General features: G+C 37.7%; 2 protein-coding genes across 2 annotated transcripts in view; one reads left to right on the forward strand and one right to left on the reverse strand.

Annotated features, from left to right (window-relative positions):
• The window catches only part of LOC134542951 (uncharacterized), a 647,441-nt gene that overhangs the window by 512,000 nt on the left and 118,105 nt on the right, over positions 1-17,336 (reverse strand). The gene's annotated exons all lie outside the window — the stretch shown is intronic.
• LOC134543024 (enhancer of split mbeta protein-like) lies at positions 11,544-16,872 on the forward strand. Its single transcript, XM_063387714.1, has 2 exons — positions 11,544-11,897; positions 15,662-16,872. Exons 1-2 carry the CDS (start codon positions 11,814-11,816, stop codon positions 16,124-16,126), a joined length of 549 nt encoding a protein of 182 aa, XP_063243784.1. The 5' UTR covers positions 11,544-11,813; the 3' UTR covers positions 16,127-16,872.

The following is a 17,336-nucleotide window of genomic DNA, read 5'->3' on the forward strand; positions in this document are numbered from 1 at the left end:
ATCACACCTTGATCCATAGGTTGTATCAAAGCAGTCACATTTGGTGGCAGAAATTTTACAAAAATTTCACGATCTCGCAATTCTTTTTCACTAGGGTGGCATGGTGCATTATCAATTAACAACACAGCTTTTTCTGGGTGGTTTCTGTCTCAAAAACGTTTTTGTTTTAGGAACAAATATTTTAAAAAACCAAGCTTTAAAAATGTTTCCGTCCATCCATGCCGATTTTGTGAAGTGTACTGGGCTGGAAGAGCATTTCTATCAAGATTTTTAAGGGCCCTAGGATTAGCCGATTTGCCTATAACAAAAAGTGGAATTTTCAAGTTGCCAGAAACATTACTACAAGGAAGCAAAGTTACACTTTCTTTTTTTACCTTATGACCTTTGGCTACAGAATCCAATTTTGATGCTAATGTTTTTTTGGAAGCATTTTGTAATTTAATCCCGTTTCGTCAGCGTTAAACACTTGGCGAGACTCTAAGTTTTCATCTTTAACAAACTTTTCAAATTTTACTTTAAAGTATTCACTTGCACTATTATCACCTGACAAAATTTCACCTCTTACACTAAGTTCACGAACACATGTCGATCATTCCAGCGAGATAACCATCCCACACTGGGAGTAAAAGCAGGGTCACCTTTTAATTTTTCGTTGAGTTTGAGCACGAACGCTTGTAATTATACGCCCGACAGCGGAACGCCTTGTTCACGTTGTTGGCAAAACCTAAAGTATAAAGCCTCGACTAAAGGTTCTTTTTGTTTTTGTTTTTTTAACGTGCTTCTGTTACCCAGACTGTCCCTATCACCATTTTGGCACACAAATCTTCAATTTCTTTCCGATTTTTTTTTCCAATCAGAAACAGTTGGTTTTCCCACTCCTAAATCTTGCGCGATTCTAGTTAATGATTCACCCGCATCAATACTAAATAAGGCTTGGTGATTTTGCTCCGTTGTTACAGTCACTTTCTTACGTTTAGTAGCCATTACGTTGCTCTTAATAAGTGCACACAATACAACGCTCGCACTGAATAAAAATAACTGTCAAGAGCACCTATCACCAGCACGAGTAACCATCGACTGAAGGGAACAAAACAAAAAAACTCGCAGGTATAGAGTGAGTCACTTCTTGGCTAACAGACGATGAGCTGAAAACTAGCGCTTCCGGCATCTGAGGGCAAGTAGTCCAGTCAAATTAGTTTTTTTTTTCCTGCATTAAATCATGTAGTTCCAAAAGTTTTAGCAATGTGTAGAGGGAGGTCACGTGAACAACACCTAATAAAGTCCCACCGATTTCCGGTGCCGCCAGGGGAGGAGTGGGGGGTTAAATGTCCTTTTTCAGTTTTTTGTGGATATCTCGAAAACGGTGAGTCGTACAGAAAATATTATAGTTATCCAACTTAAAGCTTATTAAATTACTTACATATTGGTATATCATGTTTATCTCTATGTGTTCCCGTCTCGGAGAAATGAGCAGGCGAAAATGAAAAATGTTCTGAAAATTTTGTAGCGCCTCACGTTTTTCGTCAAAGTTTCCCACACAGTTATTTTCCATTCAATGTTACAGGAAATTCGTCTGAAAATAAGTTGTAGAACATTAAATTCCCTTAAATATTATGTAGTATTTACTAAATTATCTACAAGCAGTGAAAAGTTAGAGCGTTTTGAAGTTTAGGGGTAGATTTCGAAATTCCTCTACTTAACTGTTCATTTTTTAATTTCCGTTTTCAAGGGTTTTAACTCTCTGGAGCACGTTATTTATTGTTCATGTGAACAATTTTTTTTTATTTTCAAAACAAGTAAAAATATATATGAATGAATGTATAAATTATATAATATGAATATATGATATAGTATCAAATATTTTTATGATATATTCGTATATGAATGTAAACATATTTTATTTATATAAAATGTAATTTTTTCCACCATAGTTGCAAAATGGTAATAAGTTAAGTATCAAACATTGTACATAGCACATTTTGTCCATATTTGCATGTACATATTGCACACATTTATTATGGGTTCCAACTTAAGTGTCCTTAATTATCGCTATACACTGTAAAAGCATGTCGTAACCTATATATCAAGGCACCATAATTTTAGTATAAAAAAGTAACCACTGGTGAAGATAAAAATATGTAATAACCTGTATTTTTTTTGCTTCTTGGTGTAGGCCGAGTGAGGATATTGTCTTGTGATGTTTCGGCAGTCATTGCAGCTTCCATCATCAGGTAGACTAAGTCTGACTGGACTGTCTACCTTATGATGGCAGCTGCAATGACTGCCAAAACATCGCAAGACAATTTCCTGACATGGCCTACACCCAGAAGCCAAGCATATGCAGATAACGACCGTGAAAGTCTGCGATCTTTATTAAGTAATACCCTAAACATGCAAAAGTAAAAATATAGGTTTACCAACCTAATTCCCGGTCACCCTTCCATCCTATCAAACGTTTCCAGCTGTTGATACTCCTCATCGTACAACTCTTCCGACTCCTCTTGAATGGGAGGACAGTTAGTGCAAGCACCGTAGCAATTTTCACATACAGGTGAGCAGTGTATACCGGCTTTCCGACACCCACATCTCATACCGCAACCTGTGGCACAACGACAAAATATAGAGTTGAGTACGCTGTCAGGTGCAATAGGGGCCTTGGTCTTAATAGGAGTAAGATATCCCCTATCTTCTCTTGTCCAACCCCAACATACAGGGTCGAGGGATTCATTTCCAAACCACTGTTGGACCTGTAGGAACACTCTGCACGAGTGATGTATAGCAGCATCTTTTGTAGGCGGCAATGAAGACAAGTTTGCTTTCATCTTGGCTGACGATTTGACGAAGCACATGTACCGGTGAATATAACAAAATATAACAACATTTATTCATCAAACAGCATGCTTCAACTAAGTTATTACAAGCAACACAAAAATTAAATGTACCTATGATGATTGAGGTCATGCTCATGAGGTAGGGCCTGATACAACAGTAGGAACATTTGTTCCCCAGCTTCAGCAATGTCTCCTGGAGTGGATGTGGAGTAGTAAAACACATCAGCGATGTTTTTTGTTTCGTTGGGATACCGCTGAAAACATTTGATTATGGCTGCTTTACTTTTCCCATAAATTGCAGAAGTGGTATCACATCCAGTGAAGCCATGGATAAAGAGAATGTACTGGCTGAATGGCAAGGCCTTAAGTGGTTGGGAGGAGTACAGCCTGTCTTCTGTGTTACCTCGTCCAGGCTTCATGAAAAACGCATTCATGTCTCGTGGTGTGAGTGCCACGAGTAAGACGAGCAGGTCTACGTCCTCGCCAACTACTACCACAGTTGAATGAGAGTTAGGTATTTTCTAATCCATACCTGACAAAGCTGCAGTCAGCATCTCCTTTGGCTATGGAGAACTGTATGCCTTTTGCACCCAAAGCCTGTGCTAACATACTAATCAGCTATGTTTTATTGCTTTCGTTGGAAAGAAAGTTTTCCTGCTGAACAGTAGCCACCATGCTCTAATCAAAGTCTATGTCCACTGATGTTTTACTTGATGCTCTCCTATACTGTTCGGCTCTTTTCGTGGAATTAGTGTCTTTGTAACCATCGAAAACCACAGCAGAGTTGCAGCCATAATGATTGATGATGTAAGACACATATTTATCGCAGATGGAAGCGAACTTGGTGTTGTTGTTCCACGTTATTCTATGAAGGAGGAAGCCACCATCGATTACTGTGAAAGTGTTTTTCAGGTTTACTATTTGATTGCATGAAGGAAAGGTATCGTAGAGAGCTGACGTTTTCGTTTTTCTCATGATCCCTTCATCTAAAAGAGTCATGGGGTATGGGGCTAACTCACACTTCAACAGCTCTTCTACATCCCCATCAGTTTTCTTTGAAATTATGGTTCTTTGGAAAATCATTAAAGGCTCTACCACCACTACTTCGTTGTCCAGTTTGACAGTGTTGCTCATAGCAGCCAAAGAGACTACTACATTCTTCTTACATTGCTTAATTTCTGCAAAGTTCATTCCAAAAAAGTTTTCATTGTACGGGTTGCGATTTCCAGTGCTTGGTAACAGTTGATGTTGATGGTTCCTATTACTCCAGTTGAAAGGGACACCAAATAATCACGTTCAGCAAAAGGAGGGTGATCAGCCAACCACTGTGCAAGCTTCCTTCTGTCTTGGTCATCTCTGCTTATTCGTGATGCTCGAAAGTCAACATGCTGTTCTCCATTCATAGAATGGATGCCGGCAAACTGCTCTAGCGAAGAACAAATGGATGTAGCTGTGCATGCTCCTCCAACCCATTTCGCCAACACAGAATCACTAATGCCTCTCCCTCGTGTTAGTCCCCCTTCACTTTTCATGTCACTCATCAGTGTCACTTCAATTGCCATATCAGACCACATTCCAGCCATTGTTGTACCAGTTCTGTTTACAGTGAAATATCCACGGTCTATGAAATCCTCTTTAACTTCAGGGTAGCGAGTTGTTAGTCCAATCATGTCCTGAACATAGAGATGTGTACATTTCGCATAATGAAAATGCCCACTGGCATGGAAGAATGGAATCATCTGTTGGGCGCATGTCAAGTGGCCTTCCCAATTACCAGTCTGCTGTGCTGCAATGAACTTTTTCAACACCAAAACCATTTCAAAGTACTGCACCCATAAAGCTGATGTTCGCCCAGCACCTTTCAAATAATGTAACAGCTCATTGCTCAATTTCCCCCCTCTGACGACCTAACTACCTGACTACCTGCATTCCTGCACAACCGGCCATCTCCAGAGCAGAAAAAAATTTCTAATTCAGCATCACAAATAAGCGGTTAGCACTATATGAACTATGTTCACATTTCATATTTTTATAATGTAATACCATTTACGTTTAAGGAAACAATAAGATACGTAAAAATGCAAAAGTTCACACTTCATACATATTATATAAACATACATTCGCATATATTTCTATTTTCATATATATTTTACTTGTTTTGGTAATAAAAGACAATTATTGTTCACTTTAACAATATAATAACGTGCTCCAGAGAGTTAAAGACCTTGAAAACGGAAGAAAAAAAATGAACAGTTAAGTAACGGAATCTCGAAATCTACCCCTAAACTTAAAAATGCTCTAACTTTTCACTGCTTGTAGATAATTTAGTAAATGCTACATATTATTGAAGGGAATTTAATGTTCTACAACTTATTTTCAGACGAATTTCCTGTAACATTGAATGGAAAATAAGTGTGTGTGGGAAACTTTGACGAAAAACGTGAGGCGCTACAAAATTTTCAGAATATTTTTCATTTTCGCCTGCTCATTTCTCCGAGACGGGAACACATAGAGATAAAAATGATATATCAATATGTATGTAATTTAATAAGCTTTTAGTTGGATAACTATAATATTTTCTGTACGACTGACCATTTTCGAGATATCCGCAAAAAACGAAAAAAAAAGTACATTTAACCCCCCACTCCTCCCCTAGCGGCACCGGAAATCGGTGGGACTTTATTAGGTGTTGTTCACGTGACCTCCCTCTACACATTGCGGAAACTTTTGGAACTACATGATTTAATGCAGCAAAACCAACATTTTTAGTCTAATTTGACTGGGCTAAAGAGGACCCTCTCTTAGAAATGTAAGTATTTCCTTATTTTCCTTGTCACAACATTCTTTTTCACCAATTTTTTTTTAGATCCGTCTGGATTAACCGGATGTTTGGACTAGCGGAGTCCGGATTAGCGAGACTCTACTGTATGACACATTCCTCCATTTTTCTAGTTTAGTGTGTTACCACTGCGCTAACTTGCTCCGTGTCTCGTCTAACTTATATATGGTTAAAACCGTGGAACAAAAATATTAATGTAAAATGACAAATATTTGTAAATTTGTACATTTACATGAAAACAACTGTATCACAGCAAAATAGTATTCGCAGTAATACTGGGTTCTGAGTCTTACCGGGGCAGTTATGCTTTGTGTTATCCCACTACATCCAAGAGTTAAAGTTATTTGTAAATCATTCCCGGAATAGCTTTCCAGTCTTAACTGCGCACCTAATAAATAAGCATAATAAAACAAAATAAAGTCCAATTATTGAATATTCTATTATATTTCCGATGATTCAAAAACTATATGCTAGAATGAAAATTCAATTATAATATTAAATTATGCGCCAATTTTCGTAAATAGTATTCAGTATTATCTCGAAAAAAGTGTTTCATATATGCAAAAATAACAATAACCAAGTGTTGCACAAATTGACAAGTTCTTTCTTGTAGTATTAGAAACTATTACTTGGCAACTGGTTTCCAAAGGATTATTTTGTAAATGTAAAGAATTTTTTTTTTTGCGTGGAAAGTTAGTTTTCAAAATAATACAAGTATACAACATACAAGCAATTTATCCAGAGATGACCTCTGTCGATTAATCCCAAACGCAAAATCCTTCTGTTACAGATTCCGCGGGATCCTATTTTCCCCCCACGCCTTTTTTTTTCTTCGCGAATCCTACCTACATATATTTCTGCCACGTGTAATAATAACAGCATCAGGCTGCTGCCAAATTTTACCTTCCGGCCGGATCGTGTATGTGATCGGGTCATTCACGTTTGTCATGTAATTGGTTTCCGTGTCTTTTGGAGGGCAATGGTCCAACGAGAACACAAAATGGCATGCATTCCATCCTCCCTAAAAATAATAACGTGAGCTTTATTGGTAGGGGCTGGTATTTTTCGCGAAACGATATGAACACGTATTAGACTGCAACAAGGTATGCCCGCACCTGTGGTTTCTTCCTTGAGATTGGTGGCCGTCTGAGAGAGAAGTCTTTGCCTTATTTGACAGAGCCACTCAAGACGCGTTTACTTCCGAACTGAATCACTGTGATTGGTGTTGTTACAATCGAAATGTACCTGGGAGAAACTCACCCAATTACGAAACACAGACGATGCTACAGTGTTTTAACTTTTATATAGTCTCGAAATATTTCCGCGAAATCTGCATGGCCCTATTTATTGGCAATTCGTGGCACTGTGAACCACTTGTGTGACGTCCGTGGGCCGTGTGCGACGTTGTTCTCGAACTGTTGCGGCGGGCCCTTCAAGTCGAGCACTCGTGCTGGATGCGTGCACGTGGTCTACTTTAGCTTCCCAGTCCGGTTCGCTGCTCAACGGATTAGAATTAACGATGGGTCAGATACCGAGTTTCTCGAATCGAGTAAGTACACCCTTCAAATGTGAATCTAGGTGTCAAGGGTAAAAAATAAAATAATGTAAAATAAATGAAAGTAGTAACTATGGTCATGAAACATCATAGTCTTTAAATGTTTGTTTCACAAACTAAATTTTCGGAATCAATACATATTTTATTTTATTTATATAATTACACGTTAAAAGTACACTGTCTTAAGGGGAATGGTAACAGGATAGGTATGAAAAAAACGCATTGACCTAGTAAACTTCAGAGTTTATCAGTGTTGAAATTTTTAATTTAGCTTATTTCCTCCAATACATATATTTCTTCAAATATTTTGCCTCGAATATCGAATCATTGGAAAACTATGGATTTTATAGTATTAGAGGATCTGATTGGCCCATCCCTGATTAAAATGCAAAATCGTGTGCAGTTGTTGACAAGCATATTTGTCAGAAGTCAATGGACGACTAGAGGTACCCGCCCTCTGACGTCACGGCGTCACGTGATACACTTGGAGAGGGGATGAACTGTGGGAAACAAAACAGTTGCTAAAAAAAAAAAAAAAAAAAAAGACGTTTAAAATTATGGAAAATAAAAGTTCGCAGGGACGATCGAAAATGTCCAGTCTTAGCGCACATGCGTGTATGCTCAAAACATTTCGTCGCTGCAGATTATAGAAAAGTAGGATACGGCGGTAATTTTTAAAGCGTTTTTACTTTCACGAAATTGAAACCCCCACGCAGAAAGCTTCATTATATATCCAATGTAAGTAGGCCGTAAACATGATTACGCTCGCATTCACGAGAACTATTCAATAATGAAAGATATTACCTATTTAAATATTTTTGTACGGGAAATTAAGGAAAGTTAAGCACTTTAAATCACGAATTTGTACGGGTAACATAAACCTAACGGCCTGTAAATACTGCTTATTCATTAATTTAAACAGTTATGTACTAAGACATAAAAAATGTTAAGATGTTTACAAATTATTTGCATGTTTATTAGTTTTTTCAAACATAACCTACTATCCGTAATCAGCACAAAAACACCCTAAATTATTACGGTTTACATATCATACCTACATGGCCTAGGTTTTAACTCAATAATTAAAGGTTATGTAATTTTTTAAATATGAGTTTTTGTGAACTAATTAAAAATTCGTTATTATACCATAGAGTTAACAGACTTGAACAAAAAAAAACCTTAATGGAGATTCAAGTTCATATCACATTTTAATATGGGGCCGGGAGTTGTCAAGCCACTATTAAACCGTTTTTGGGCGTCATACTATATACTTTAGAAACACAAAATATATTTATATCCACATTAGAATAGGCTATATGCAAACGGATTTTCTGGGTTATGTAATGAAGATTAATCTTGTGATAAATACTTTTTAGTTTCGAATCACGAGCTGTCAATCAACACGAAAACTGCAACTTTTCTATACAAACCGTAAATAATAATTACGTACCCTGCTTTACACGCACAGAATGCGTGAGTAACTTCAAAACCATTAGGTTTCTCCTCTCCACGAAAATAGAGAAACTGGGCATTTTCATTTTTTCTTTGGCGTGGATAGCAGTATGCTTTCACAAACACATCTTTCCCACATGTCGCAGTCCACTCATCTTTGTAGTATGAAGAAGCAAATAAACTATATTCTTCTTTAGAAAGCCTCTTACTACCTAAATCCCCGACAAACCTAAAACCAGAGCTAATATCAAAGGAATTCAAATTATATAAAGATTTTGTCCACGAAAACTCTCTCAACGTAGCTTCTTCCATGATCAACTGCTGTTTGTTTACCAACTGTTTCCCACAGTTGACAGTGGCGCTTCCGCTGGCGGTTACTTGAACTATTTAGCTCTGCCCCATTTCAAGTCGTCCATTTCAAAACGTACCATTGAGATATGAAATGCTGCATCGATATATGAGTGACTCCTTTTTTTCTTCTTCTTTAATATGTAGGTACGCACCTAAATAGCTCCTTTCACTATCTAACAAGCTTTCCTAACTCATATACATAAATTCACAAGGGCCATAACTATAAATGGTTATTGTTTTAACGAAAAAAAAAAAAAAAAACAAACTAGATTCCAACTATAGTGTGTGTCTCTCTCAGTTTGGGGTAGAGTAAATGGTTCCCACTCTCCCGGATTCGCAGGCTTGTTAATATTAAAAACATTTTATGGTTTACCATATTTTATTATGAGTTAAAATATTTATTTAGAATTTTCCTATTTGTTGATTTTTCCAAGATAATAAAATACTGTTTATAGTCATTATAAAATAGAAATTCAATCCTAAACACCAATTATTTTTTCACAGAAGTAACTATTTGTAGCAGCCGGTCACTATGGATAACAATACGTTACATTAAATTATGTGCTATAGTAAAAACATTTTAATATTAAATGATATGAAAAAAAGTTTTAAACCAAGATGGCGTCTTTCAATTACGTCTTCTTAAAATAAAAATTTAAAATCATCAGATGACGCTTTTGATGAAATACAAGAAAAATTTATTCACAAAATTCTCATTTCAATTTTTACTATACGAAATACAATTATTCAGTTACATTAAAAAAAATTGTATACATTTTACAAAGTTGTGTCTAAAACTATAGTGATCTATGGCGCGATGTCTGGCAACAAAGTACAGCGTTTACAGAAATCTTGCGTTGTAAAGAGAGAGTAAATGTCCATTCAAATGAACACGACAAACTAAAAATGGGACATGCTATGGATAGCACCTTAAAACAACTAGAGTTTCCACCAGCAACTGCAAGGTTATGCCTATCGTAACTGAAACAGCCACACTTAGTCGGGAAAGCGACTAGGCTGGCAACACTGCTGGCGGATGTGGAAACCAAAGTCCCGGGAGGTCCCCCCCCCCCCCCCTGGTCATTCGGCGCGCGACAGGCGACACGCTCGCGTCGCTGTCACGTGGGCGGGGAACTGCGGCTGACAGCCGCGCGCAACAAGGGCGCAACTCCAGCGGCACAGCGGCCAAACCCGCAGAGATGACAACTTCAGATAGCTTGCAGCTGCGATCGCGTGCAGACACAATATTCTGGTGTAAATTTAATGACTCGAAAATGTTATTACATTATAGCCAACAGTGCCTACGTCATCATGAAGTATTTAATCCTGACGGTTGTAAGTGTGGAAATGTTCACTGTTTTCAAGGGATAATTAGAGAAATTTTCTGGCATCAGAATAAACACCACAGATTTGTACAGAAATAAGCCGGTGTCTTTTGTCCATTGGCTACTGCCGCAATTAACCTTCCGGCCGGATTTCATGTGATTGGGTCATCTGAGTTTCGTAATGATGATGATTCGCGTTAATATTACAAATGGTAGAATGGTTAAATGAGAACGCAGTTAAACTGTATAATGTAGGTACCTAGCAATAACAAATTCAGAAAGTACAAGTACTATTATTATACACCCTGTCATACAGAGTATTTGAATATTTCCATAAAGTACAAATAACTTTTTTAGCTATAAAAATAATTCCTGTTTCCAGAAAATGTTATTTGTTATTTTCAGTAACCAAGTTAGCTACGTAAGGTAAGCGAGACGTTTTCGTCCTTCTGCCGGTCGTATCTTGCCTCAAGTCCTATTTTTAAACTGCAAGAGGACTCGTGTGTTTGTTTACAACAAGGACTCGTGCTGTGACCACGCGCCCGGCGAACGCAAAAAAAAAAAAGCACTTGCGACCTTCTTGCCGTCTCCCGGAGGGCAAGCGTATGTAGGGGAAGGTCACTCACTACTTCCCTTCCACCCGTTTTCCCTCCCACGTTTCATGGTGAAGAAGGAGGGGAGCGGGGTTAAACCCCTTCCCCTGAAGCGTCAAACTCCTAAACACCAGCGGAATCTCGTGTCATGTGCCGCCGCTCAGTCAAATTGGGGGAGGCCTTCTCTACTGTCTTTTAACTCCCGCAGTGAAAGGGAAGGGGAGAGATTTTATTTCGCGGGGAACCTAACTTCGCGTTAGTCCCCTCAGGGCCTCTCTTCTCTTCGCGCTCCGATCCGTCGAAAGACGCTCGAATCCCGGAACGACCGAAGACCCAGGCGTCTCCTCCTGGGAGAATTCTAAGGCGCGTGATCGTCTTTCCTTGTCGCGCACCGCGAACTTAAGTTCCGCGCGGAAGACCTGGGCGCGGCAACTTTGCACAGGTGGCGGGCGTGCGTGTGCGTGCGCGTGTGTGTTTAGCTGGTGTGTGGGAACGCGACCGGCGGTGGAGTTCCCACGGCTGTGGCCCTAGGGGCGGCCCGCCTGCGGGCATTGAGGGGGGGGGGGAAGTAGGGGAGGTGGAGTTCGCCGTACCCCTCAGGCAACGAGGGAGGGAGGTCTCGCGCGCAATGCCGCGCACAATGCCGCCACACCTGGGCCCGCGCTCTTCCCCCCTCTCCCAACCAACTTACCACCCCTCCTATATAACTCTATATCACACTCTTTAACTATCATTTCTCGCGGCTGGTCTGTGACGAGAGCACTGTTGTGTCGTGTGTCGCGTCGGTGTGTTTTTTTTGTTAGTTTTTTTTAATACCGCCCACGTGCTTTTGTTTTTCTGCTCGTTGGCTCGTCGCCGTTGTTCGTCATGAGGCCGGACGGCAGTGGCTACATGGTGTCCACCATGGACTACGACGAGCAGCCCATATCGAGAACATATCAGTACAGAAAGGTAAATTTCAAACGCTCCTCTCTTGTCACCTTTATTTTAGTAGAGTGCTTGTTAACGTCTCGTATTGTGTTTTGGGAACATCTAGTACAGCTGTAATATGTATAACCGTTTCCTAGACTGTTTAAAATTTTTATAACCACGCCCCCTTTTTTATTTGACGTGCTGTAACGGCAATTTACATAATTCTGAGTGATTATTTTTTTAAAATTTTATTATCTATTCCATTTATATTTGTTTAAGGGACGTAATTAATTTTTGCAGTATGATCAATACGTTATTATCTCTACAGATGTCGGAAGTCTTTAATTCAATGGTCTCAGAGTGACTTTGTTGCGATTGACACATTTTGTTAGCATGTCCTCTTTGTTAGTTTATTTGTAGCTTTATATGTTCACAGAACATTCCTCAGAAAAATAAACTCATAGAACAGCTAATATTATCTACATTTATTGTATAACAGAGTAAGTTGGCACAAACTTATAGAACTTTAAGAATGTCCATCTCGATGTTTATTATTATATTCGTCAGTGAACTTCAAAACAAACCTTTGAAAGTATATGGGCTATTCCTAAAATTGGATTGTGGTTATATTATTTTACATTTTAATTCATTTAATTAGTGTGCATGTAGCATTAATTTATTTCTCACTATAAACAAAGCTGGTGCTTTTTCTGTTCAGGTATATTTTTTACGTTGCCTGTTTTTATTATTTAAACATAGTTAGATTTTCTTAATTTTAATTTTGAATTTATGTACTAGCATTAAGAATCGTTAACTATTATACGAACTAACTTATTAACTTTAATCATTCAAATTTAACTCATACTTTTTAATATCTGCCATTGGAACTTATATCACTTGGCATGTACATTGAGTCTTAAAATATAATTATAACATATTGTTTAAAGTGGTTTGTGATTCATACCAGCGTACCCTATTTAAAACTTAATTGCGTGCACATAAAAATTTTAAATCAAATAAATTAATAAGAAATAATATATTTAAAAATAAAATTAAATAGGATATTTAAAAGTATAATATATCAGTAAATAAAATATAAATTTAAAATGCTTATTGTACATATGTATAGTGTTAATTAGGTTGTATAACTTTTTAGGAAAAACCATGCATATATTAAATTACAATATCTCTGTTGGCATGTCTAGCACTTCTCATACAGTTTTATAAATTACGTTTGGTAATTTGTTAAAATGTTAATTGAACAAATGAATAGAGTTGAATAAATTCCTTTCACGTAATCATCTGCTACTGTCAAGGCATTTAACATTTGACATGATCTTATATTGGCTTGTTCTCTGTTTATGTATTCATCTTTGTTGTCCATAATTGAGGTTTTTCTATCGGCGCGGAATGATTTGAGTTAATGATTTTATTGATAAAGATTGCATTTTCTTATTTAGACACTACTGAGTAAACTATTTTACAAGCTTCACGAATATTTGGCTAAGCAAAGGAGACATAAATTATTAAAATACTTAGCAGTAAACTACTGTATTTTGACACGCAATACATTTGAACAGAGGTTCAAAATTTAAAAAAAGATGTATTACAAATTTTTTAGGACAGGGAGAGGCCATATTCACAATGCATTTAAGCTAAAAAAAAAAAAAAAAAAAAAAATTTTTTTTATATCTCTTATTGTTTTATTTTGGTCAATAACATGTCAAAAGAATTTTAATATTATATTTTAAAAATTATTTATTAATTATTGTCTCAATTATAAACATGTTTAGAGATTTGATTGTTGAAAAAAATTTTTAGACTGTTACGTAGTAACTAAACATTTATATAGAGATTATCTATTTCCCCGTTTTTTCCAGTTTCTTAAGACACCTTTAGAAACCCGAGTGTTCTCTGTTAACCCGTTATTTCGTGTTTGCGGGAACCCTGCAATTTTCTACCGAGGTAGAATAGTTCATTGTTTCTCAGCTTTATATCTTGTGACGACGGGAAAAAAACCTATAAATAAAAATATGCATGTTTACATGCCTTGGCTATTGTAGTGGGTGAGTCCCAGTCAACAATTAGTGACCTACGGAAGGAATGGATTAGGAAACTGGAGTACACCGAGAAACCCCACCACCTATGGTAGCGTCCGCCAAGTTTCCTATTTCAGAAAAAACTCGGGTTTTACTCTTCCGGGATTCGAACCATTTAACCACATGTCTCAAATTCAAGTGATTTGTCTGCAATTTTGGACAGCGGAACACTCTTGAAATAAATTCTAATTGCTTGTATTCATTTTATTTTTTTTACTTTTACCAGTGTTTCCTTTTGAAACAGTTGTTAATACATAGTTTGCAATACTATAAGCTATATTGTTACTTTGTACAACACATGGGTATGGTTATTTTTGCATTTATGAAATACGTTTTTCGAGATAATACCGAGTGTTACGAAACCTGGCGAATAATTTTATTTTGTGAATGATGTTTTATTCAAGCAACCATGGAAAAGATAATCGAATATTAAACAATTTTAATTATTTTATTACGTTGTGACATTATTTTTACGTGAGCATATTACTAGAAAGATTATTAGGAAATGGTTTATAAATATAGGCGGTACTGGGACAACACAAAGAATAAATGTCCAGGTACGAATCGTAACCCAGTATTGCTGCGAACACATTTTGTAGTGATAGTTGTTTTCACGTAAATATACAAATTTACAAATGTTTAATTTTTGTGTGAATATTTCTGTTCCGTTTACTAAACAAATTACAGTGTTGACTCAGACACATTGGATTAATGATTTTTTGCAATTTGGTTCGTGATTGGCTAGGATGACTACGCCAAAAGGTTTATAACAGCTATGAAAATCTTAGAAATAGCTACTACCATGTTTGTTTTTTTTAGAAACGAATGTGTGTCTAACAATGATTTCTTAACGTATTGGCTTGCCATGTAGTTTTTGGGCGTGTTCGTGCTTCAAGAAACGTAAAAGTTTCGGTTGACAATTGCAGTTAACATCTTCAGGGTAGCACTTTTGTCATTTGGGGTAGTTCAGTTTCCCTGCTTGGGTAGGACGTACTTGCTGACTGTATAGAGACATTTGCAGATCAGGGACCACTATCCTTATCGAATGGAGGTTATGACAAGTATATATCTAGAGTATGGGAAAAAAGTATAATGTCCATAACTGAATTCACTTTTCAAAGCTCATAAGTAGATAAAGTTAAGTATGCATTTGTGACCCACACAACCAATATCAGAAAAATAATTTAAACTAAAAGAAGCTGAATGATGAACGAAACATGCATATTTTTATTTATAGGTTTTTTTTTTTCCCCCGTCGTCACAATATATAAAGCTGAGAAACTATGAACTATTCTACCTCGGCAGGAAATTGCAGGGTTCCCACAAACACTAAAAATCGGTTTAGCAGAGAACACTCTTGAGTTTCAAAAGGTGTCTTAAGAAACTGGAAAACACGGGGAAATAGATAATCTCTATATTAAATGTTTAGTTACCACGTAACACAAGTCTATAAAATTTTTACAACAATGAAATCTCTAAAACATGTTTATAATTGGGACAATTAATAATAAAAAAAATTAAAAATATGATATTAGAATTCTTTAAGCAGAATTTGGTTCATATTAGCGAGACGTCACATAATGCTACCTTGCTATATGAACTGATGATACGGGAGGTTAGGGTAGTGCTTCCTTGAAGACAAGTGCAAGCTTGACGCGTGTCGCGAGCGGCCGTGCTGACGTGGCGTGTGCTCGTTGTCCCCAGGTGATGAAGCCCATGCTGGAGCGCAAGCGACGCGCGCGCATCAACCGCTGCCTGGACGAGCTGAAGGAGCTGATGGTGGTGGCGCTGCAGTCGGAGGGCGAGAACGTCAGCAAGCTGGAGAAGGCCGACATCCTCGAGCTGACCGTCAGGCACCTGCACAAGCTGCGCGCGCACCGCTCCCTGCGGCTCACCCCGGAGGCGGCGTACGCCGACCGCTTCCGCGCGGGCTTCGCGCACTGCGCCGCCGAGGTGTCGCAGTACCTGGCCGCCGCCGACGCCGCCGCCGTGGGCGGCAAGCTGCTGCAGCACCTGGGCGCCTGCGTGCACCGCCTCGACGCCGCCTCCGCTTACACGCCCCCGGCGTCGCCGCTGCTACAGCCCGAGGACGCCGCAGCAGCCACGACGCCCGTCGAGGACGGTCCGCCGCCGCCCCCGCCCGCCTCCCCGGTCTGGAGGCCGTGGTAGGAGCCATGCCGCCGCGCATTGGTTCAAACAGCTATCCAGAACACCGATGATGACGAGTCCTGTTTGCTCCCTCCCTCCCTGTTTGCCATTTGCCTTTCGCAGCTCGGACCCCGCAGTCCTTCCACAAGTGAAAAATTCCTTTGAACTCGAACCCAGATCTCTGACCCGCCAGTTAGGAACATTGACGCATCATACCAAATGTCCCGATAACGCTGGAGTTACTAACACTTTTTTTTAAGGTTCCCCTACATATTTTCTTTTAATTTAAAGTATATTTCAATGCTTTGTTCAAAAGTGAAAAAATAAAAACCATGCAAATTTTCTGAACTGAGACAGACTAAACGCGGTGTGCATGGGAACTCTACTAACTGAACCGTCAGTCTTTCATTGGTTGTGTATGTTGACTGCGACGCAAAGAAAACTGGTCTCAAAGATCATTTTTAAGACATCCCACTGTGAATACATGAAGCTAGTTATTGTTGATGAACTATTTAGTTTTTCATGTTTGCCATTTTTTTAATGTTCAATTTCGTAATGTATACATACACATTTTGTAAATGAGCGCCTGTGATATTTATCGTAATTATTAACTGTACCTGAGCTTGTAGTTTGTGTGGGGAGTAATATCTACATATAGTTTTGTACAGATAGTTTAGTTGTTACTGTTTTATTTTATTTTCTTATTGTGATATAACCTGACTGCTATGTGTTTATAAAAATAAAAGTTTTTTACAATTTATAAATAACAATGTTGCTAATTTTATTTACTTTTGGTAAAATTATTTTAAGCTATTACTAAATTGTGGTTTATATAGGTACTATTCGAATTACAAAATAATAATATGCAACAAATTTTGCTGAGCTTAAAAATGGTACATATTTAGTAAAAAAAATCAGCCACTCACATTTTTAATACTGACTTCATTCAATTTATAAGACAATACACATAATTATATGATTATTTATATAAATCTCAAACTCAAATATGTATGTGTTGTTAAATTTTTAGTTTGATTTGTTGAACGAATTAAATCACAAGGTTATTAATAATTACATATTTATATAAAAAAAAACTTTTTGCAACTTATTTCAAGTCGTGCAATTTTTTTTTACTTCTGTTATGTTACTGTGGTTATTAGGCGTACGGCTATTACCCACAAAATATTTAAATTTTGTACATTTATGGTTCTTTTGGTCAAAATATTAGTTT

The sequence above is a fragment of the Bacillus rossius genome (genome assembly GCF_032445375.1).
Source record: "Bacillus rossius redtenbacheri isolate Brsri chromosome 9 unlocalized genomic scaffold, Brsri_v3 Brsri_v3_scf9_2, whole genome shotgun sequence".
NCBI lineage: Eukaryota > Metazoa > Arthropoda > Insecta > Phasmatodea > Bacillidae > Bacillus > Bacillus rossius.